At 39.9% G+C, this 22,847-nt stretch overlaps 1 protein-coding gene across 1 annotated transcript in view; it reads left to right on the top strand.

The window, feature by feature from the left end:
* The window catches only part of SYN2 (synapsin II), a 184,785-nt gene extending 183,575 nt beyond the window's left edge, over positions 1-1,210 (top strand). Inside the window, exon 13 of the mRNA XM_055259405.2 lies at positions 294-1,210. Within this exon, the coding sequence (XP_055115380.1) occupies positions 294-429 (136 nt within the window). The 3' untranslated portion in view covers positions 430-1,210. The remainder of the gene's footprint in view (positions 1-293) is intronic.
* The last annotated feature ends 21,637 nt before the right edge of the window (positions 1,211-22,847 follow it).

Below are 22,847 nucleotides of genomic sequence, written 5' to 3'. Positions count from 1 at the left end.
AGAAGCGGCCTTTGAGTCACTTCTTCCTCCTCTTTCCCTTCTTTATTTTTTCCCTTCTCCCTTGTTCCCACACTGTCCCCACCCTTTCTATTCTAGTAGCACCGAAGGTGAGGAAGTAGCTTAGGGGTCTCCCAGGGTCTTGGTAGCATGGCCACTTCTGGCTTTATCCTCCATTACCTTGGTCTCCCCGGGGAGGGAGTGGGGGTTCTAGCTGTGTATCCTCACGTCAGCGTCCTTCCCTGCCTTGCTGGGAACACCACCCTCTCACATTCTCTCTGGTTTTTATCTTCAAGCAAGTCGCAGTCCCTGACAAATGCCTTCAGCTTCTCTGAGTCCTCCTTCTTCCGGTCTTCAGCCAATGAGGATGAAGCCAAAGCAGAGACCATCCGGAGCTTGAGGAAGTCCTTTGCCAGCCTCTTTTCAGATTAGCTCTTCAGACACACGGGCCACCCGGCCCAACCGGGAAAGGCATCTAAGACATTCACCAACAACAGTCAGCCAGCTTGGTGGTGATGTCCCATGACCTTGATGTGTGTGGTCCCTTCCTCTGCTCTGTTGTGCTAAGTGATGTTGTGCAGCCCGGAAAGGACCATGTGACAGTCTCAGGGCAGGTGCCTACCCAGCAAGGGGTACCTGGCATCAGAGAGGAAAGAGCTGCTTCCCTGTAGTCATGAAAACTTCCTTCTGAAGTCATCGTTCGCTGTGAGTTTAGTGGCCTTATTGTGACAGTGCTGTCATGTCTTATTCTTCCTTGTGAAACCAGGATTAATCGTGGACTCCTGGCAGCTTAACCTAGCTCAGTTGCAGTGCTAAGCATGCCCCGCCCCCATTCAGTGATACCTGTTTGGGAAGTATATACTTCCCCAAAAGTACTCTTGGCCCTAAGTTTTAGAAACTTTCCCCAACCTGGATCCCTTGTCATACCTATGTTACTATTTAAAGCACACCCACCCAACTTACAAGATCTTAGGCTGCTGTGGTGGTGAAGCACCTTGAGTCTGCTGATATTCGGGAGAACAAGGATCTGCAGTTTCCCCTTTTCTCCCCTCTGAAGAGTGGTTCTTATGTGCAATCTGCAGTAACCTTGAACTCCAGAGCTGCACTATAGAGGAGAATGCATGCCACTATGACAGCAGTATGCCAAGCTTTGTGTTCATCTCCTAATAAACGTTAAGACCTTTGGTGTAATAAAAGCAGCAGCATTCACCAACGTTTGATTCAGCCATGAGGTCTTGACCCCTTGGCCACCCTTTAGGCTGAGAGAATGCCCATGAGGTGTGTGTGTGAGTGTGTGTGTGTGTGCGCGCACGCGCTTGAGTGTAGGGAGTGAAAAATCTAGGTATGTGAAGCTGTTTGTGTCAGTTTGTGTGTGTGACTGCAGGTGTACATGTGTTTGCAAGTGTTTGAGAATGTGTCTGTCCTTTACATACCACTTCTGGGCCTTCTGACACCTCCCCAGTGAATCTGTCTCCTCCAAGACACCTAGCCTTCCTTCAGCAACTCAGCATTTCTACCTATATTATGGACTTTGTAACCTTTCAAATAAGCACAGAACCCTTGATCCCGGAGGAGTCAATTTAGACTCACTCGCCTGGTCTATCATCAAGCTCCTCAGCTGAGGCCCACATGGTGGTGCCAATGAGGCTGGACCAACCTGCTCTGACAACCAGACTCCCACAGATCCCAACGAAGGCATCCTAAAGAGGCCTGCAATTGAGGGTGGGCTCTGAGGGATTTCACTCTGGCTGCTTCATGACTCCCTGATATGCAAGTGTATTTTCCCAAAGACCACGGATGCTGTGAAGATAAACACTACATCTGCACCGATAAAAAATCCATATATTAAAATGTTCATATCTGAATGTTAATAAGTATCTAGATAATTTCCTGCACATGACACCCATCCTACTAACTCAACAAGATAACACTCCTTCAAATGCCACTATCTTAACTTCTCTTCACGGGCAGTAGATGCTGCAAGGTCAGAGAATGAATTTCTCCAATAACCATGGTCTCCTTTCTTACTCATTCTCTGTTTTCACAGTTCAAGGATTGAGCACTGTACCCTGTTCTTACACTTAGAAAACAGGAAGTAGAACCTCCCATTGAGTGACACCTGGGGGGTGAGAGCCCTCCTCCCACAACACATATAACTAAGGAACAAACCAACCAAACCAATGTGTGGGGTACCTGGGCGCAAGCCAATTGACCTTTAGAGTTCCTTCTGTTTCCAGCTGTAGGGGCGGCAGAAGTCCTCTTAACGTTCTGTGGCTGGGCCTGAAAATTAAGCATACATAAGACAGATGAACAGGACAAATGTATACACATTTTATTTAATATTTTTATGCGTACATGGGAATCTTCATAAGGAAAATGAAGACCCATGCTGTTAAGCCCAAAACTTGTATACCATTTTAAACAAAGAATGATAAATTGTGACAATATGACAAAACAAAGGGGTCTGGGCTAGTCAGCCAGTAAATTGCGGGAAAGTAGGAAATATATAGGAGAAACTAATGGGAGAGAAGGGTTACAAGTTTTAGTAAGGTTTTGTCTGTAGAGATTCATCTCAGTGTCTACTCCCTCTCTGGTGATAAGAATGTTTGTTCCCTTCCTTCTGGGGGAGAGGCACCCTTCCCACAAGAAGTTTTAGTCCTGCTTCAGACAGGAAGGGGGAAGTCGGAAAACCTTTCCTGCATATGTTGTTCTGTTGCCTTCAGCTCAAACAATATGCCAAAGTGGCATATTTTGAGGTGGCGTACTCTGACCCCCTTCACAAACCAAGAGTCTGCCACTAGCCATTGCTTCTATCCCCGATTCCAAATATGTTTTAAGAGAAATCATTCATTTAGCCAAAACATTTCTTGAGCAATTACGATAAACATAAACATTGTGATGGATTCATAGGAATATTTGCTGACACTTCCATAGTCAGGCAGTATTCTAAACACTTAGTGCACATCAACTTATGTATTCCTTATAATAAGCCTATATGGTAGGTGCTGTTATTATTTTATAAATGAGAAATGGAGGCACATCAAGGTCAATAACTCATTCAGGGTCATTCAGCTGGGCAAGTGGTAGAGCTGGGACTTGAATGTAAGTGGTGCAGCAGCAGAGCTCATGGCCTGAGCTACTTTGCCATATTACTTTTATTTAATCTAGCAGAGTCAACAAGACAATTGTATTAAATTTTACACAGTGTGATAAAATAAGAGGTGCACACAAAAATTTACAGCATATCCACCTCTTTACATTCTCTCTCCATCCCCTGGCCCCAGGGAAAGGAGGACTGGGAGAAAGTTAGGAAATCTGTGACCAGTGTTGACCCCTTGTCCTAAAACCATGAGTAACATACACAATGTTTCTTATTCTGATAGAATATAATTCTGGTTCTTAAAAAGTTACTCATTCTTCCACGTGTGATGTCAGACCAAAAACCGCAAGTGGCTTATTTAGAAAATGAGTCAGCCTGGAAATGCTGCGGTGACAAAAAGGAGAGGCATTTACCATAGGTCAGGCAGCACCCTGGTCTGAAGGACATATGGATTCTCTCCAACCCTTAGTAATGGGGTGGGGCTGGGGGTGGGGAAGTTCCATTCAGAAACAGCCTTCTTGCTACTTAAAAAAGACAGCCCCAGAGACTGGGAAATTGGCTATTCACAAACATCAATAAATATTCAATGAATACTGTGATAAAAATTATCTACAGCTAAGATCTCTACAAGATTGGTTGCGGTCTTCTACGGATCTTGAAGCCATGTCTGTAGGCCAGCTTTGACCACTGTGCAACCACCTCTGCAGTTTATGGGGATTCTCTACCTGTGTCTTCACCCCAGATGAATAAAGGTAGAAAGCCTCATCCCTGCCCACATGGAACTCATCATCTTCTTGGGTCAAGATAAATTAATTCTGTATTTTATTGATTTGTTCACAACCCCTTATTTTACTTAGCGCCATAAATTTTATGAGAGGAATATAAAAATGAATTAAGCAAGGATTCGGCCCTCACAAAGTTTATAGCCCAGTAGGGAAGATGTGTAAATATAAAGAAGAAAATGTAATGCATTAAGTCAAATGCAGTCAAAATGTTAGTTTGGAAAAAAAATAAGCTTGATAGGTATTGGTGAGGATATGAGAAGCAGAAGGAAGTCTTACACGTTGCTAATGGGGATGCGTGTTGGTACTGCCATTTCAGGGAACAATTTGGCAATCATGCATAAACCCTATGACTCAGCAATTCCATTTCTGAACATTTACTCTAGAGAATCTCTTGCACATGTACATAAGAAACCAAGTAAAAGAATATTAGTTGCAGCACTGTTTGTGCAAAGAATGGAAATAACCACCTCTCGTGGGGAATTAAAACATGGTTTATTCATAAATTGGAATACTGTGTAGGAGTTAAATAAAATATATGAGGAATGCAGATGAGTTCAGGTAAGATATGGAAGGAGAATGAATAAGATGAGCCAGGCAAGTGTAAAATGGACCACAAGCAGCATATGCTGTTGCAGTGGGATAAGCTTCTAGCTCAGGTGCTCAGAGAAGACTGCACCCTGGAGGTGAGCTGTGCACAGCCCGCAGGACAGGAGGCACGCCACCTGCCGGGACTTGGCTGGGTGCACAGAATCCAGTCACTGAGTTTTACAGCTGGAAGTTGCATCTAGTTGCATCAAGGCCCAGGCAACTTAAGGAGTTTGCCAAGGTGACAAAGGGAGTTAGTAATAGAAGCAAATGAGTCTCAACCCTAAGTGTCTGGTGGGCCATTGGGAACATTGCCTTTCCTGAAATAAATGAAATGGGTTTCATATTCGGGGGCCCTCCAGGGAGGGAGAGACTTATAATCATTTCACAGAGGCCAGGAGGCAAAGGGAAGAGATAGTGTTGGCTAGTGGAAAGAGCCTGGGTTTTGGAATCAAATTGAGTTTAAATCCAGGCTCTGCTAGTTACTGGCTAATTGATGATGTAGTTTAACTTTTCTGTGTCTCAAATTTTCTCATCTATAAAATGAGAACAATGCTACCTTTCCAAGGAGGTTGTCTTAAGAATTAAACAAGCTGATAGAGTCTGTTCCTAACAGTGGTTAGCATGCGAGATCACAAGAAACCCTCTCTGTCACATAGAAAACCTGTATGAGTAAGTCCCAAACCCCCTTTCCCCAGGACTCCTCCAGGAGCAGCCAAATGAATGCCAAACATGCCTTTCTCCTGCTCCTGCAACCGGGGGAGCCTCTAGGGCAATTTCAGTCTATCTGATGTCTTTTCCTAGGGCTATGGCTCCTTTTAGTTGTATTAGCTAAACTGAGTTGAGGGTGAACACCTGGGGAGGCCTGTGCTGCGCCAAGGCATTCCAATAGCAGTAAACACACAGCAGACACATACGTACACACATGCACACACAATACAAACTGCAGCTACAGAAGTAACAACGCAAACCCCAGGTGACCACAATGGATGCTTTTTTAAACACTGAGACCATACCATCATTCCTACAGTGGTATGGTTTCCTTCAAAGCAATTCCTTTGGGAGATTATTTATTCCTACGAGGCTGCTGCTTATGTTCAGAACATAATTGCCTTCAGATCTGTAGTACATTATTTGAATTCCTATAACTCTTGGAAGATCAGGAATTCTTTACCTGGAATCCAGGTATTCTCATGCATACTATTCTGTGTATTGTGCATTTTGGCAGGCCCTCAACACACATAAAAGGTTAAGAATCGTTGCTTTAGGGAGTAAATTTTGATATAAAAAATTTTAATTCTTTTGGAGTCAAATCTAGTGATTAAGCTAGATAATATATATGGTCCAAAATGCAATGTGACTATAAGTTAATGAGACAATGTTCTGTGGCTTACAAACTAGATCTGAAGTAAATTAATCCCAGAAAGGGGTCTCAGATCTGTTTTGAATAGTTTCTCTCTGAAATAAATGTATAGACCCATCAAGGTTATCAGGTTTGAAAGAGAAGTTGCATTCCAACAGGCAAATTCTGTTGTTTGTGGAAAATAAACAATTTATTACTGTCTAATTTGCAGGTTACAGGCCACATTCAGAATAATGTTTTCTCTTCAAATAATCATAACATTATTCCTTACATTTGTATTTTACAGTTTATGTAGCATCTTGCAGTTTAAAGGCACTTTACAGTTTACAAACACTGATTCATCTTCATTTTGTGGAATTCTCACAATAGCCCCATGAAGCTATCCCTCATTATAGGTGACTTCTGAGTGTCTGAACTGTGGGCTCACACTTGAGTGGTACTTTTCCTCCTGTGGTACAAGTTTCCTTGGACTTTAAGCCTGTTGATTGTAAACATGTAGAAAAATAATGCAACTAGTCATTCTCTCTGATTTATCCACCTCTTATTCAACGCCTGATTACTCTGAGAACTTGCTTTCTATCTTGCGTGGATATTAATACAGTTAGACACACACACTTGTGCTTGCCCACTGGTCTATATTTTCAGGACTCTTGTTTCATGGGCCCTACTCCCCAACCTGCTACGTTTATCGAGGAGATAACCTTCCAGAAAGGGGAAGAGGGAACACCAGAGATAACCTGAGAGGGGAGGAGAGCTGTTACCTGGCCCCACCTCATGTGTAAATGAATGCTTCCCGGGGAACCCCACCCCTTGGTCATTTTCAGCCACCCCCATATCCACATACATCTCTTCTGATAAGAATCTCCACCCTTCAGCTAACTCCTCCAGGCAGTTCACAGCAGAAAGCAGAAAGCAGAAAGCTACAGCCACCTGGGTGGATCAGGTTAAGTTCAGCAACCGCCTAACCCTACTTGTTTTAGATTCGGTCCTGGGGAAGGGAAATTAGCTCTCTATTGGATTAGTGAAGGGACAACACAGGTTTAGACTTCTTGCATCCACTCTGGAACTCACTGGTATGATAGAAAATTGCAAGACTAGGCCCAGAGGGGCTCATCAAATCCTAACCTGTATATACCCTGAAGACCTCAAACCACCCCTGGGACCTGAGTGTTGTAGGGAATGGACTAGAATGAATCTGGGATGCTCATTTACCTTTGGAGTTTCCCTTGGGCTCTAAAGACAGTTTGGTTTGCATATTTCACATCAAAGCAGTGGAACATTTCAATTTAAGATTAGTAGACAAGGCCAGTAGATTATTTCTTCTTAAGAACTATTCCTTTATTCTATCCTCATAGCTATTATTCTGGATTAGGGCCTTTATTCACACCTCTTATTGTGATAGCCTGCTAACTGGGCTCCCTGGCTTCATTCCCTTGCTTATTTCTGCCAGGTACACTTTTAAAATCTCTGATCGCATCATTCTCCTGGTCACAATTTTGCAGGGGATCCCCAGGCTTAACGAGTGAAACCTAAACTCCTTAACTTGGTATTTAAGGCCCTCTAGAGTCTAGCCTCAATTTACCAGGAAGGCAGCATATGGACTGGTTAAGTGCAAAGGCTTTGGGTTAGTTTCAGTACTGATTCTATCACTTGCTAGCTGTGTGACCTTGGCAAATGACTAAACTCTAAATCTCAGTTTCTCTCCTTTGAATGGTTTAATAATTTCATAGTTTCATTTCCAAGTTTGTTCTGTTGGGATCCATTTTACCATTCTAAGGTGAGGAAATGGGTCCACAGCTGGTCTCAAGATGAGGAAGTAACTCAGAGATTTATCAAGGTTCTAGGCCTGATTTTTAGGCTTCTGAAACTGGAGTTTGGCCATTAAACTAAGTTAATGGATCTACTGAGCATATACCCAACAGGATCTCTTTCCCTAAGACTGCCATTTCAAAGGGCATAACTGTATCTAGAGAGACTAGATTTCTTATTACTTTTTTAAAATTTATTTTACATTTAGTCAATAGACCATCAGTAGATAAGCCTTAAAACTTGTTGAACAAAAGGATGTCATCAACAGGAAAGATTGCGACTACTTGTATTATTGTTCCTAATTCCTCACTCTCCTCCTTTCTTATAAATGGATGATACCTCCTCACCCATTGCCAAGTGACCTGCCTCTCTGTCCCAAAGACACTGGGCTTAGTTATAGAACCTGCTTTGGCCAATGGCATGGAAATCAACAGAATTTACTCCATGAACGCCGACTCATTTGGTTCTCCCATTGACCTCAAAATGGTTAAACTGAGTCTCAGAATGGAGACAAGCACAACAGAACTGCAGGCAGTTGCAGCTGCTGGCATCTTAATGTGAGCGATAAATACATGTTTACGTTGTAAGAAATTGGCATTTTGGAGTTGTTTTCATAGCGCAGCTGACTGATACATATCAACAAAAAATGTATTAAGAATAGGCCCCTCCTGGAGTTTTGCCTAGAGTCAGTGAGTCAAAAAACTAATTTTTAAACTAGCTGTTGCAACACTGCAGGAAGATGGTTGAAAATTAAAGGAGACATTCCAGTGAATGAGGGTAGTATGGAAAGAGGTGTAAAGTCTGTACTAGGAAGAGGAAATGGTGTTTCTTTGACTTTAAAATCTTTTGTATTAGTTTGTTACATTCTACTCAGGCTTCCTAGACTGTCTTTTTAAACCTTGGGGTTTGATTTCTCCCAGAAAAGGCACAGCCTATGAACTGATTTACAGTATTATTGGAAGACGAGATTGCTTCTAATAATTGATAAGGTTCTCTCAAGCACCCTACTTGAAAATAAGCCTTCCTATCAAAAAACTTTTAGTGACATGGAAACCAGTAGGCTTTCCTGATTGTATCTGAAAATGTGTCTGTAAATCCTTATACAATAAAACTACATAAAGAGCAGCCACAGAAGAACATCTGCCTGTGGAATGATAGCATAGCCCAGCAGTGTTTTTTTTTTTGTTTGTTTTGTTTTGTTTTTACAAGACCTACTGAACCTTTAGGGGAGTAACTAAAATGTAATAGGAATGGACACAAGAGTATTTTAAAACAAACAAAATCCCAAAACCTGCATTTCTAACTTCTTGTAAACTGAGTCATTACTGCAGACCCTTTGATCCTGTTATTTTCAAAAGCAAATATTGCTTTTGCATCCATTAACTATATCCTCATAATGTTCTTGCTGCTCCCAGATCTGCATCCCCGCTTCTTTCCAAAAAGGCCAGATAAAGCCTAAAGACACTTTCATCATGGCACATCTCTAACTCGCATACCCAGAATAGCTCCTGCTGCCTAGAGCCTAAAAGCCAATCTACAGCTTATTGTCAGGGCATCTGCAAACAAAACCAAATGTATGGTCTTAGCTGCCTACTGTATCAATTCTCTTCTCCAGACTAGTGATCTACTCACTATTTCCCATATGTAACTTGTGCTTTCCTGCCTACTTGCCTCTGCTCATGAGGTTAGAGATGTGTTCTTTCTTTCTCTTCTAAGAGCTTGTCCAAATTTCCCACCTTTTAAGCCCCCACTCTCAAGTTTCACCTGTGAAGCTTTCTCTGACCACAAAAGTACAAGGGATTAGGGTCCCATTGCTACCATAATGAACGTGGGATGGCACAGGCTTTTTGGAACCCAATACTGCCTGACTTAAAGAAATCAAAGAACTAGCTGGGTGTACTGGCTCACACCTGTAGTCCAGCACCTTTGGTAGGTTGAAGCAGGAGGATCCCTTGAGGCCAGGAATTTGAGGCCAGCCTGGGCAACATAGCAAGACCCTGTCTCTACCAAAAACAAAAAATATATATATATTTTAAAGAAGTCAAAGGCCATAATTTATTATAACTTCTTAGGGGCTAAACAGATTGAGCAGAAGGCAAAAACTATTCTATAAAGCTAGATTCTTCTTCCAAAGTGCTAAGCTGTCATTAATTTCATTAGAATCTAGGGACAAATACAAACACCAAAATCGCCTTTCTAAAGTGATGGGCATTGCTGAAGCAATTCTTTCAGAACCTGGAGACCCATTAAAGATTTTGGGTTCTCAAGACACATGGAGAGTAAATCTTGAAAGGCAGGGGAATCCGTGCATTCCAGGAAATCTATAAACCATAAATATTATTTTTAGCCCAGTAGTTTTAAAACTTTTTATTTTATTTTATTTTATTTTTTGAGACGGACCCTTGCTCTGTCACCAGACTGGAGTGCAGTGGGGCAATCTCGGCTCACTGCAACCTCTGCCTCCCGGGTTCAAGTGAGTCTCCTGTCTCAGCCTCCCGAGTAGCTGAGTCTACAGGCATGCGTCACCATGCTCAGCTAATTTTTGTATTTTTAGTAGAGATGGGGTTTTACCATGTTGGCCAGGATGGTCTCAATCTCTTGACCTCATGATCTGTCCGCCTCGGCCTCCCAAAGTGCTGGGATTACTGGTATGTTTTTTGTAATTAAACACTATTTTTTAAAAAAAAAAAAATCTTTTTACATGGAACCTTAACATGAAATGCAGGTTGTAGTCAATTTATTCTGGTTAAATTGGCGCAACAGGTCAGGCACACCACTGGGTTAGTCTCTGTGGTCCCTCTACCACACCTGATCCTTGCATCCCTTGAATGGGAAGCTGAGTCTCTCACAAACGGTTCATTGCTGGACTACTCCAAAGCTCCTACTCAGTCTACATCTCTGATGATTGTTTACCCAGGCTGTCTTTAAATGGAACCTTTCGGACTTCCTGCCTAGCTGAATCTGAGCTAAGGTTGCGTTATAGCCATTACCAAAATAGAGAAATCACTGCTCAGGCTCACCTGGGATGCACAGAGTAGGAACTCTGAACAGATAGGAGCATGTGCCATGCATGCCTAAGTTCCCAGCAAAGAGGAGAGAGGCTCCGTGTCAGCCTCTGGATCAGAGCCCACTGCTTCCAGCCCGGTGAAGGCAGGCAGGAGGAGTTCCACAGAGAGCACCTTGGAAAATGGGATTGGGCTCCTTGGCAGTGTCTTTATTCCCTACAATTGCTTCAAGCCTCGGGGCTGCTGGCTGCTTGAGCTATCATTTTAATTAAAACATTTACCCTAAGTGACAGAATCAAGCTTATGAAAGGTTACAAAGACTAAGAGTAGAGAATATTAAGAATGTGTTTCAAGGCCAGGCGCAGTGGCTCACGTCTGTAATCCCAGCACTTTGGGAGGCCAAGGTGGGTGGATCACCTGAGGTCAGAAGTTCGAGACCAGCCTGGCCAACATGGTGAAAACCTGTCTCTACTAAAAATACAAAAATTAGCAGGGCATGGTGGTTGGTGCCTGTAATTCCAGCTACTCGGGAGGCTGAGGCAGGAGAATTGCTTGAACCCTGGAGGGGGAGGTTGCAGTGAGCCAAGATTGCACCATTGCACTCCAGCCTGAGCGACAGAGAGAGACTCTGTCAAAAAAAAAAAAAAAAGAATTTGTTTCATATGTTGCCATTTTATAGTCACCAGCACCCCTTCTAGGTCTCTGTTCTACCATGAAGTCCAAGATTTCAACAGATGAGATTATCTAGGATCACAAAATACATGTATTGTTCCTTGCATGAAAAAAGGAGCTTAGAAATCACAGTAAGATACCATCTCACACCAGTCAGAATGGCTGTTATTAGAGAGTCAAGAAATAACAGATGCTGGTGAGGCTGCAGAATAAAGGGAATGCTTATACATTGTTGGTGGGGATGTAAATTAGTTCAGCCACTGTGGAAAGCAGTTTGGAGAATTCCCAGAGAATTTAAAACAGAACTACCATTCAACCCAGCAATCCCATTACTGGATATATGCCCAAAGGACTATAAATCATTCTACTAAAAAGACACATGCACTTGCATGTTCACTGCTGTGCTATTTGCAATAGAGAAGACATGGAACCAGCCAAGTTGCCCATCATTAGTGGATTGGATAAAGAAAATGTGGAGCATATACACCATGGAATACTATGCAGCCATAAAAAAGAATGAAATCATGTCTTTTGCAGCATCATGGATAAAGTTGGAGGCCATTATCCTCAGTGAATGAACACAGGAACAGAAAACCAAATACCATGTGTACTCACTTACAAGTGGGATCTAAACACTGAGCACACATGGACATAAATATGGGAACAATAAACACTGTGGGCTACTAGACAGGGGAGTGAGGAAGTGGGGCATGGATTTAAAAAGTACCCATCAGGTACTATGCCCACTACCTAAGTGATAGGATTCATACAAACCTCAGTATCACGCAATATGCCCACATAACAAACCTGGACATGTACCCCCTGTATCTAAAATAAAAGTTGAAATTTTTGAAAGGAAAGAAAAGAGAGCTTAGAAGTGAATAAGCATTTGAATGGCAATGTGGGATGAAAGATTCTTCATGCCAGGTTCCACATCCAAATGAACTGAGGAAAAGTACTGTATGACAGATAATCATGGATGAACCTAACAGGAAAACGTAATTTCCTGCTAGTGATTTTCCGGAGCCTGTTGGTGTAAGCACAGGTAGGGCTAAAGGAACCCCTTAACCTAGGTTAGGTATTATTGAGTTAGGTATTATTGCCTTCCAACAAGCCCCCAAGACCCCAGGGCTGTGAGATAGAGGGGTAGAGAGGAAGGCACAACCCTACATGAAAGAAAGTGATTCATTAAAAAACAGTTTGTATTTTAATACAATATGAAAGGAAGTATAAGACTTTACAGTCTATTGTGAGTAAGGGTGTGGCTGCTGGAGCCAACTTAGGAAAAAACAAAACAACTAAAATCGTTTTTTATACACATGTACCAGCCCGTGGGTAAAACACCAAAGGTGCCTGATGGGAGCGGGCATGTCAGAGCTAAGCACAGAAAAGAAGAGTACTCCTGAGAAAACCCCTGCAGATCTCACAACGCAGAATCCTGCTGATCAAACTGAACCGTGAAACAAACACATCAACAGAAGACCACTTTGCTTCCTCTGAATTATGCTGAAAGTGTAGCGCTGTTCCGATTATAGATGGTTTGTTATTTAATGGGCAGCGGCAAGGTGCTCGCCTAGGTGGTTTCATGTTGTCAATGTATGAATCGAGTCATTTGCGCTCCTTGCTGCACAGTTACCCTCGCTGGACATCAGCAGTGTATGACTTCTGCCCCCAATAGAGTACAATGTAATGTGCCTCAAGGGGGATGAAGGGACACCAGGTGATGGCCCTGAAAGCAGGGGGCTCTGGTTGGTGACAGCCAGAACTGTATTCAGTCTCCCTCACTTTTGCCACCTCTACTTTATCCCAAACTCACGTCCTTTAAGAAGTTTTCTACCAAATTGGCTGAAGTGACTCCAATCTGCCCTGCAGTCAGTCCAGGTGCAAGGCATGGAGTGAAGACGTGTGTTTCCTCTGAGAGCTGTAAAATCTTTCCTAAGAGAGAAACAACCATTAATTTTTTTTCTAATTTGCGTGTATATTTAGAATAACGGAATCATAGAACTGGAAGGAATTTCAGAAGGCATCTAGCCCAGACCCACCTATCACAAACTTGGCATGGAGCTGTGCATGAGGCTTGCAAGGTACCTTCAGATAAACAGTAAAACTTCATGCCTTCAAATCCTATTCTTTCAAATTTTATAATAATGCATAAGAGGCACAGAAGCATAAAAAGAACAATAAGCCCATGTTATTTATTGTATTAAAAGTATATAATCAAAGATCTCTGGGATCAAAGGAGAAATGCTAAATGATATTGCAGAATTCCTAGAAAATTCCAATATTAAAAACAGACACGTCAGACTCGGGTAAACAGTGCTCAAAGGAAATTAATAGTATTAAATATCTATGTTAAGAAATGCTAACATAAATGAATTAAATGTGCAACTAAAAAGTAGGGAAATAACATAAATGGGAGAAATTAAAATTGATAAGGATAAAAGCAGAAATTAATGAGATTTTAAAACTGACAATAAATCAAAAACTTATATGTTGAAAAAGTTAACAAAAATAAACAGTTCAGTAGCCAGCTTAGTTTGTTAAGAGGCAGAAAGCCCAAACATCAAGTAAGAAATGTCAAGGGGAAAGTCATCATCAAAAGATAACCAATTTTAAAAATGACGACTCTGTACAAATGCATTTAAAAACCTACATACAGTAAATAATTTGGGAGGATAGTGGCTCTCAAGCTTTTTGGGCTCTTGAACATTACTGGAGACTCAAAAGAGCTTTCATGTATGTGGATAATATCTGCTAGTATTTACCATGTTAGATAATAAATTCATTACATGTTGACATAAAAAACAATTTTATGAAAAATAATTAGATTTTCCTAAACAAAAACAGGCAGAGAGGAGTGGCTTATTTACTTATGAAGATCTCTTGAATGTCTGACTTAATAGGAGACAGTTGGATTTTCACCTGCTTCTGCATTTGATTTGTTGTGATGTCTCACATACTACAGGATCACTCCCCTGTAGTTTTTTTTTTCTTTTTTGAGAGAGTCTTGCTCTGTTGCCCAGGCTGGAGTGCAGTGGTGCCATCTTGGCTCACTGCAACCTCCGCCTCCCAGGCTGAAGCGATTCTCATGCCTCAGCCTCCCAAGTAGCTGGGACCACAGGTGCATGCCACCATGCCCAGCTAATTTTTTGTGTTTTTAGTAGAGATGGGGTTTCACCATGTTGGCTGAGCTGGTCTTGAACTACTGGGCCCAAGCGATCTGCCTGCCTCGGTCTCCCAAAGTGTTGAGATTACAGGTGTGAACTACCATGCCCAGCTGCCCCTGTATATTTGTGAAGGAATCTGAGTGAAAGAAGTAACAACTCAACATTATTATGAAAATAAATTTAATCTTAACCCCTTAAGAGGATCTCGGGAAGAGGGGATCCTAGGACCACACTTAGACTTGATGTTCTAGGAAAATACAATTTACAAAAAATATATAATTTGTCAACAAAAAAACTTCAGACGAATTTTACTTTATGAATGCAAAATGTTTAAATAAAATGACCAATAGCATATTAAGCAAACAACATGATCAAGCAAGACTCATTCCAGAATGCAAGAATCCTTCAATATTAGGAAATCTGTTGATGTATTTCATCATATTAATAGATCTAAGCATCTGACAAAATAAAAACCCATTCTTGATAGAAACACTGAATAAAACAGGAATCAATTGATACTTTCTTAAAATAATACAATACAAAAATTACCATGTTATTTCCTTCACATGAATTTGTGTACATACGTTTTATATATCATGTATAGATATATCTTAGCCCCTAGACCAGCATCTCATTTAGTGAGAACACTAAAGGCTAAACTAAAATCAGATATCAGACAAGGGTGACCACAATTACCATTATCATTTAACGTGATATCAGAGGAGTTAGTCAATGCTATTAGGCAAGAGAAAGCCACTAGATGCATAAGAATTGAAACAGAGATAAAATTCTCTCTATTTGGGAAAATCCAGTAGAATTGGTGGGAAAACAAATAATTAGAGAATTTAAGAAGCAGGAAATTAGATATTTTCTCACCACTTATTTGGCCTGCTACATTTCTGTTTGCTTTTTGTTTTATCTCATTAGTCCGTTTTTCTATTTGTAGAGCAGTATCACAGTTTTAATTACTATAACTTTACAGTATGTTTTGATTGTGTTAGGAAAATTTTCTTCCTTTTCAAAGTTGTGGATTATTTTCTCTTGCACATTTTCTCTTCCATATAAAGCTTAGGACTAAATTGTCAAGTTCTTTTAATAAAAGCCTTGTGACATTTTGATTAAGAAGACATTAATTTACATATTTATCTGCCAGGAGAATTGACCTCTCTGCAATATAAGAATTCCCATTGTGTAGCATACATTGTCCCCCTAGACAAGGCCTTCCCTAACCACGTATTTTAAACTGCATCCTCTCCAGCACTCCCTCTTCCCCTCTTGGCTTTGTTTTTCTCCACAGCACTTGTCTCCATCTAACACACTTTGTATATTACTTATTTATTTTGTTTACTGTCTGCCTCTCTTTATCAGCAATGAGTACCTTTGTCTGTTTTTTTTTATCACTATAAATAGCCCCAAAACCTAGGACAGTGCCTGAGACTTAATAGGTGCTCAACAAGTATTTGCTGATGAATTATTAATATATTTGGGTCTTCTTTCGTTCCTTAAATAACATTTGATGATTTATTTAATATAAGATTGGCTAATTTCTTTTTTTTTCTTTTTCTTTTTTTTTGAGGCAGTCTCACTCTGTCACCGAGGCTGGAGTGCAATGGCACAATCTTGCCTCCCTGCAACCTCCGCCTCCTGGGTTCAAGCGATTCTCCTGCCTCAGCCTCCTGAGTAACTGGGATTACAGGCGCCCGCAACCATGCCCAACTCCTTTTTGTATTTTTAGTAGAGACGGGGTTTCACCATGTTAGCTAGGCTGTTCTTGAACTCCTGACCTCAGATGATCCACTCGCCTAGGCCTCCCAGAGTGCTGGAATTACAGGTGTGAGCCACTGCGCCAGGCCTAAGATTTGCTAATTTCAACCCCCTCCCACCAAGACGGAGTCTTGCTCTGTTGCCCAGGCTGGAGTGTAATGGTGTGAGCTCCACTCACTGCAGTCTCCACCTCCCGAGTTCAAATGATTCTCCTGCCTCAGCCTCCCAAGTAGTAGCTGGGACTACAGGCGCATGCCACCATGCTGGGCTAATTTTTGTATTTTTAGTAGAGACGGAGTTTCACTATGTTGTCCAGGCTGTTCTCGAATTCCTGACCTCGTGATCCTCCTGCCTCGGCCTTCCAAAGTGCTGGGATTACAGGTGTGAGCCACCACACCCGGCCGATTTGCTAATTTCTTAATGATTTGTTCCTACTTAGGTTTGTTGGTGGTGCTATTGCTAAGAGAACTTTTTCCATTTAATTTTGTAATTGATTGGAAATTAGAAAATTGTAATAATTTTTCACTTGAGTTTCTTGGATTTTTCTAGATAGACAATTACATAATTTGTAAATATTGTGTTTTTCTTTCAATATTTATACCTGAAATCTTTCCTTGTCTTGAATTTTCATTGGCTGGAACCTCCAGCAAAATGTTGAAAATTACGTTAAGAAGGATTCTTGTTTTCCTTCTAACTTTTGGGAAATGCTTGTCGTACTGAATTATTAACTTACTAAATACAGTAGATACCTATTTTCAGGTTAAGGATATTTCCTTTTGTCCCTAGAAAATGGGAAGCACAAAAGTTTTAAATGTTAGTGTACTCAAAGTATTAATATTTTTCTCTATGGTTTATATATTTTTTGTATTGTTTGAAGAAGACTTTCTTACCACAAGGTCATAAAGATACTTTCTTCTATAAATTTGCCACTACTATTTAGGGCTCTAATGTACCTGGAATTGATCATTGTGATTGTGAAAAAGGAATACAGTTTCATTTCTTCCTGTGTGGACCACCAGTGATCTCCACATAGCTTCTGGAAGAGTCTCTCTTTGCCTCAGTGACCTGCAGGGGTATTTTTGTCATACATCATTGCTTGGGTCTGTTTCTGGCTTCTCAGATTTGTTCCATTAATCTAGTCATCTCTCCTCACAAAAATACTGTACTCTCTCACAATAGTTATATAATACATCTTCATATCTGACTGGGAAAGTCCCTCACCAAGTTCTTTTTCAAAATTATCTCTGTGACTCTTGGCTCTCAGCCCCTCCAAAATAATTTTAGAGTTTTTATTGTAACTGTATTAAATGTATATATTAATTTGAGGAAGAATTGCCATTTTCATAATACTTAGTTTTTTGGTCCATAAATGTAATATATCTCTCAATTTTTTAGGACTTCTTTTATGCTATTCAGTGATGCTTCCCCCAACCCCACCCCCTTTTTTAAGAGACAGGAACTTGCTATATTGCCCAGGCTGGACTCAAACTCCTGGGTTCAAGTGATCCTCCCACCTCGGCCTCCCAAGTAGTTGAGACTGCAGGCACCGGCCACCGTGCCTGGCTTAATGATGCTTTTAAAATTATCTTCACACAGTTATCTTACATGGGTTTTCTTAGATTTATTCCTACATAGCTTATAGTTTTCATTACTACGATAGGGATCCTTTTATTTTCTAATTGATATATTATTGGTGCACAGGAATGCTCTTGATTTTTTTTTAATGTTGATCTCTTCAGGAACCCCACTGAATTCTCTCACTAGCCATCTGTTTAGAAATTTGGGGGGTTTCTGTGTAGACATTCATATTGCCTGCCAAGAAGGACTGCTTTGTGTCTTCTTTTACAATTCTTTAGCTTCTTGTTTTCTTCTTTGCTGATGAACAGAAGTTCTTAATTTTAATTAAGTCCTAATTGGCTATCTTTTCCTTCATCGTTATATATATGCTATAACGATGCTTCATCGTTATGTATATGCTATAACGATGCTTCATCGTTATGTATATGCTATAACGATGCTTCATCGTTATGTATATGCTATAACGATGCTTCATCGTTATGTATATGCTATAACGATGCTTCATCGTTATGTATATGCTATAACGATGCTTCATCGTTATGTATATGCTATAACGATGCTTCATCGTTATGTATATGCTATAACGATGCTTCATCGTTATAGCATCGTTACTGTTCAAGAAATTGTTACTTATTTCCCTATGTTATCTTCTAAAAACGTTATTGCTTTTCCTTTCATATTGAGATCTACAGATCATCTAGAATTGATTGATGTGTATGGTGGGAGGTAGGAGTTGGGATTTATTCATTCTTCATTATAGATATCAAACTGATCCAGCACCATTAGCTGAAAAGACTATTTATTACTTATGAAATTACAGTGACAACTTTGTCATCAAAATCTGGCAGTCTGTTTCTGAACTCTCTATTATGTTCTATTGAGTTCTATCTCTGTTGTGTTCTGTATATTCTATATCTACATACCATGTTGCCTGAATTATTGTAGCTTTATAATAAGCCTTGTTATCAAATAGTTTTGCCCTTCAACATTTGTCTTTGTCAGGATTATCTTTGCTATTCACCAGCTTATCATTCTTGATTAGGATTGCATTTAATCTATAAAGATCAGTTTGGGAAGAATTGGCATCTTTGCAATATTGAGCTTATCAGTCCATGAATATGGCCTATACCATTTATTTGGGTCTTTTTAAATTCATTTAAGTAATGTTTGTGGTTTTCTGTGCAGAGATCTTCTACATCTTTTGCTAGATTTTTTTCTTGGGTATTTAATTTTTTTCTATTGTAAATACTATCATTTAAAATTGTATATTGTTTTGTTTATTTCTGGCATGTAGAAATCAAGTTGATGTTTTTGTATGTTGTCCTGATATCTAGCAATCTTGCTAAATTCACCTGTTTTTAAAAAAATAAATTGCATTGTGTATATTTGAGGTTTATAACATGATGCTACAGGGCATATAGAGAAAATAAAATGGTTGTGAAGCAGATTAACATATCTGTCATCTCATATTACTGTTTTTTGTGACAAGAACAGCTAAAATCTACTTATTTAACAAAATTCATAATGCAATACAATTTTGTTAACTTTAGTCCTCATGTTGTACATCAGATCTCTAGGCTTGTTCATTCTACATGTCCACTATTTTGTATCTTTTGACCTCTATCTCCTCATTTCCTCTCTCCCACCTCTACCTGTGGTAACCACTGTTTCATTCCTTCTTTTGTTTTTTTTGAGACAGGATCTCACTCTGTTGCCCAGATTGGACTGCAGTGGTGCGATCACAGCTCACTGCAACCTTTACCTCCCAGGCCCAAGTGATCCTCCCACCTCAGCCTCCTGAGCAGCTGGGACCACAGGTGTGCACTACCACACCCAGCTAATTTTATTTTAATTTTTTTTTATACAGACAGGGTTTCACTATGTTACCCAGGCTGGTCTCAAACTCCTGGTCTCAAGCAATCCTCCAGCCTCAGCCTTCCAAAGTGCTGGGATTACAGGCGTGAGCCACCACACCAGGCCTGTTTCATTCCTCTTGAGAACGAGAGTTTTATAATTTTAGTTCTTAAAATTAGGTCTTTGATCTATTTTGGGTTCATTGTTGTATATGGTGCAAGGTAAGGATTGAATCTCATTCTTTGCATGTGGTTATTCAGTTGTCCCAGAATGATTTATTGAAAGCACTATTCTTTTTCCATTGAATTATTTTGGCACACTTGTCAAAACTCAGCTGAGTATAGATATAAGGACCTTTTGGGGTTTTGCTTTTTACATTTTACAGTCATTTCTCTATATTGCAACAGATGGGGCACATGAAAGTGTGAACTTGTGTTGACATCTTAATGGAAAGGTATTACTTCACACTCTTCCGTTAGCTCAAGAATTAATCCCTTTGCTGAGTTTGATGCTTCCATATCATACTGTTGATTTTTCTCAAATGTTTGTTATTCTTTTTTGTGTGCTCATCTATGCTTGAGATTCCTTATTTGGATGCTTTTTTCTGTTTGCCATTATCTAATTCAGGTGCTAAATCAGGGGAGAACAGATATTGTGCTAAATGGGGTTGTCGGTGATCTCGTTTTTGGGCCATGAAGACTCTGTGGAGACAACCCTTCTTATGTTTGGCTCTTACTGAAGTATTGGCCTATTTTTCTTACTCCCACATTCAGTGCTTTAATCTGGTTGTAGTTATTGTTAACCATGCTGAGAACAAGTGGGAATGGGGAAGACCCAGCTGGCCTAATGGCTCCGAATGCATCCCCCCAATTAGTAACCCTGATGAATGCTCCAACCCCCTCCCCACCATCCCCAACTTGAATTTCCTGATTCTGTGCTCAGAACCACTCTAAACTGCTTACACTTTTTCAGCAGTTTTCTTTTGTACATGCTTTGATTATGGTTTCCTCTGATTTTTTTTTCTATGCATTTGGTCAGATCTTCTGTTTTTCAAATATTCCACAAAATTCTGGTCTGGTCATGTTTTTTTTCTTGCTTTATTACTATTTATTCTTTGTACACTTATGTCTTTCTATAATCACATATGATTTTGGATGGGAAAAATTTAAGGATTTGTTTCATATTTATTTCACTATCTTAATTTAATCTGCACATTTCAATAATAACTTGGTATGATGGCTAGTTTTATGTGTGAACTTGACTGAACCATGAGATGCCCAGATATTTGGTCAAATGTTATTTTAGGTGTGTCTGTGAAGGTGTTTTTGGAGGAGATTATCATTTGAATTGGTCCACTGAGCAAAGCAGATTGCACCTCCCCAGTGTGGGTGACCCTCACCCCACCAGTTGAAGGCCTGAATAGAACAAAAAGGCTAAACCTTTTTGTAATAGGTAACTTCTCCTGACTGACTGCTTGAGCTGGAACATTAGTCTTTCCCTGGCTTTGGACTCAAATGAGACTCTTCGTGGGTCTCAAGCCTGCTGGATTTCAGACTGGACCCTGCACCATTAGCTCTCCTTGTTCTGAGAACTTCAGACTCAGACAAGACTTACACTATCAGCTCTCCCGGGTCACTAGCTTATTAACTGCAGATCTTAGGCTCCTTAGCCTCTGTAATTGTATGATCTAATTCCTTATAATAAATCCATATTATAAGGAGCATATAACATATATATATAATATATAATCCTTAAAATATATTCGTGTGTGTGTGTGTGTGTAAATCCTGTTGATTTTGTTTCTGTAGAGAACACTGACTAATATACAAGAGTTTTATCAAGAAATGGTTGATAAAGAGAATAAGATACTATAGAGAATACCATCATACACTTCAGAAGCATCCAGTTATAAATAATTGATATTACTAACTGCAAATTATTAATCTTAGGACCCAGCACAGTGCTTTGACATAACTGAAATACATTACATATGTAACGAATTGGTAAATATAAATGATTGATAAACAGGAGTACATTTTCATAGGGCAGACATCCCCAAACTTGGTGGTGCATTAGAATCGTCTGGATTCCAGGGCCTCACTATCAGAAATTTTAGATTCAGTAGTTCTATCTAGATAGAATGTGACCTAGGATCTGGTTTTTGCAAGCACTTCTCTAGTGATTTTGCTAGGCAGCCAGGTTTTAGGCCAGTCCTAGGAGTCTGATTTTACATGCTGAATTTTTAAAAGCTACAGCAAGTTTCTACTTATGTTTCTGTATATTTATAATAATAATCAGAATTGATTGGCTAGGTGCAAAGGCTCAAGCCTGTAATCCCACACTTTGGGACACCGAGGTAGGAGGATGGCTTGAGGCCAGGAGTTCAAGACCAGCTTTGGTAACACAGCAAGACTGTCTCTATTTAAAAAAAAAAAAAAAAAAAAAGAACCTACTTAGTGTTTTATTGTGTGCAAAGGGCTTTTATTAATTCTCTCATATGATCCTCACAAAGTCCTATTTTATACATGTTATAAACAAAATCTAAAAAGCTAAGATTTATTGTATTACTTCCAAATACTATGCTAAGTGATTTAACTAAAATAATCTTATGTAATCTTTATAACAGTGCTCCATAAGTAATTCTGGCCCTATAAACAAGAAATATGAAGCTCAAAGACCTTAAATTACTTGCCAAAGCACACACAGCTTTGTATTTCCTGCCTGGCATTTAATAAAAAGTGGTATTGCATTAAATCAATATGTACTGTTAACTGAATTAGTTACTATGACCTACTCTTAAAAACTTTTCAAAATAAACTTAAGTATAATTTACATGCAATAAAATGTACCCATTTTTAAGAAGTACAGGGTGAGCTGGGGCAAGTGTATATACCCATGTAACCACCCTCCTATCAAGATAAAGGACATTTCTCTCAACAGGAAAAGTTCCCTCATGCCATTTGCAATCAATTCTTGCACTTCTCCACTCACCCACCTGTCCTAGGCTTTAGCCAACTACTGATTTGATTTCTGTCACTATAGATTATTTTTACTTGTTCTAGAATTTCATTTAAATGGAATCACACAGCATGTGTGAACCTTCTCTGGCTTCTTTTGCTCAACCTAATGATTTTGGGAATCATCCATGTGTCATGTATCAGTAGTTCC

The sequence above is a fragment of the Symphalangus syndactylus genome, chromosome 21 (genome assembly GCF_028878055.3).
Source record: "Symphalangus syndactylus isolate Jambi chromosome 21, NHGRI_mSymSyn1-v2.1_pri, whole genome shotgun sequence".
NCBI lineage: Eukaryota > Metazoa > Chordata > Mammalia > Primates > Hylobatidae > Symphalangus > Symphalangus syndactylus.
The sequence above is the reverse complement of the archived record's forward strand: the minus strand, read 5'-3'. Positions and strand labels throughout refer to the sequence as shown.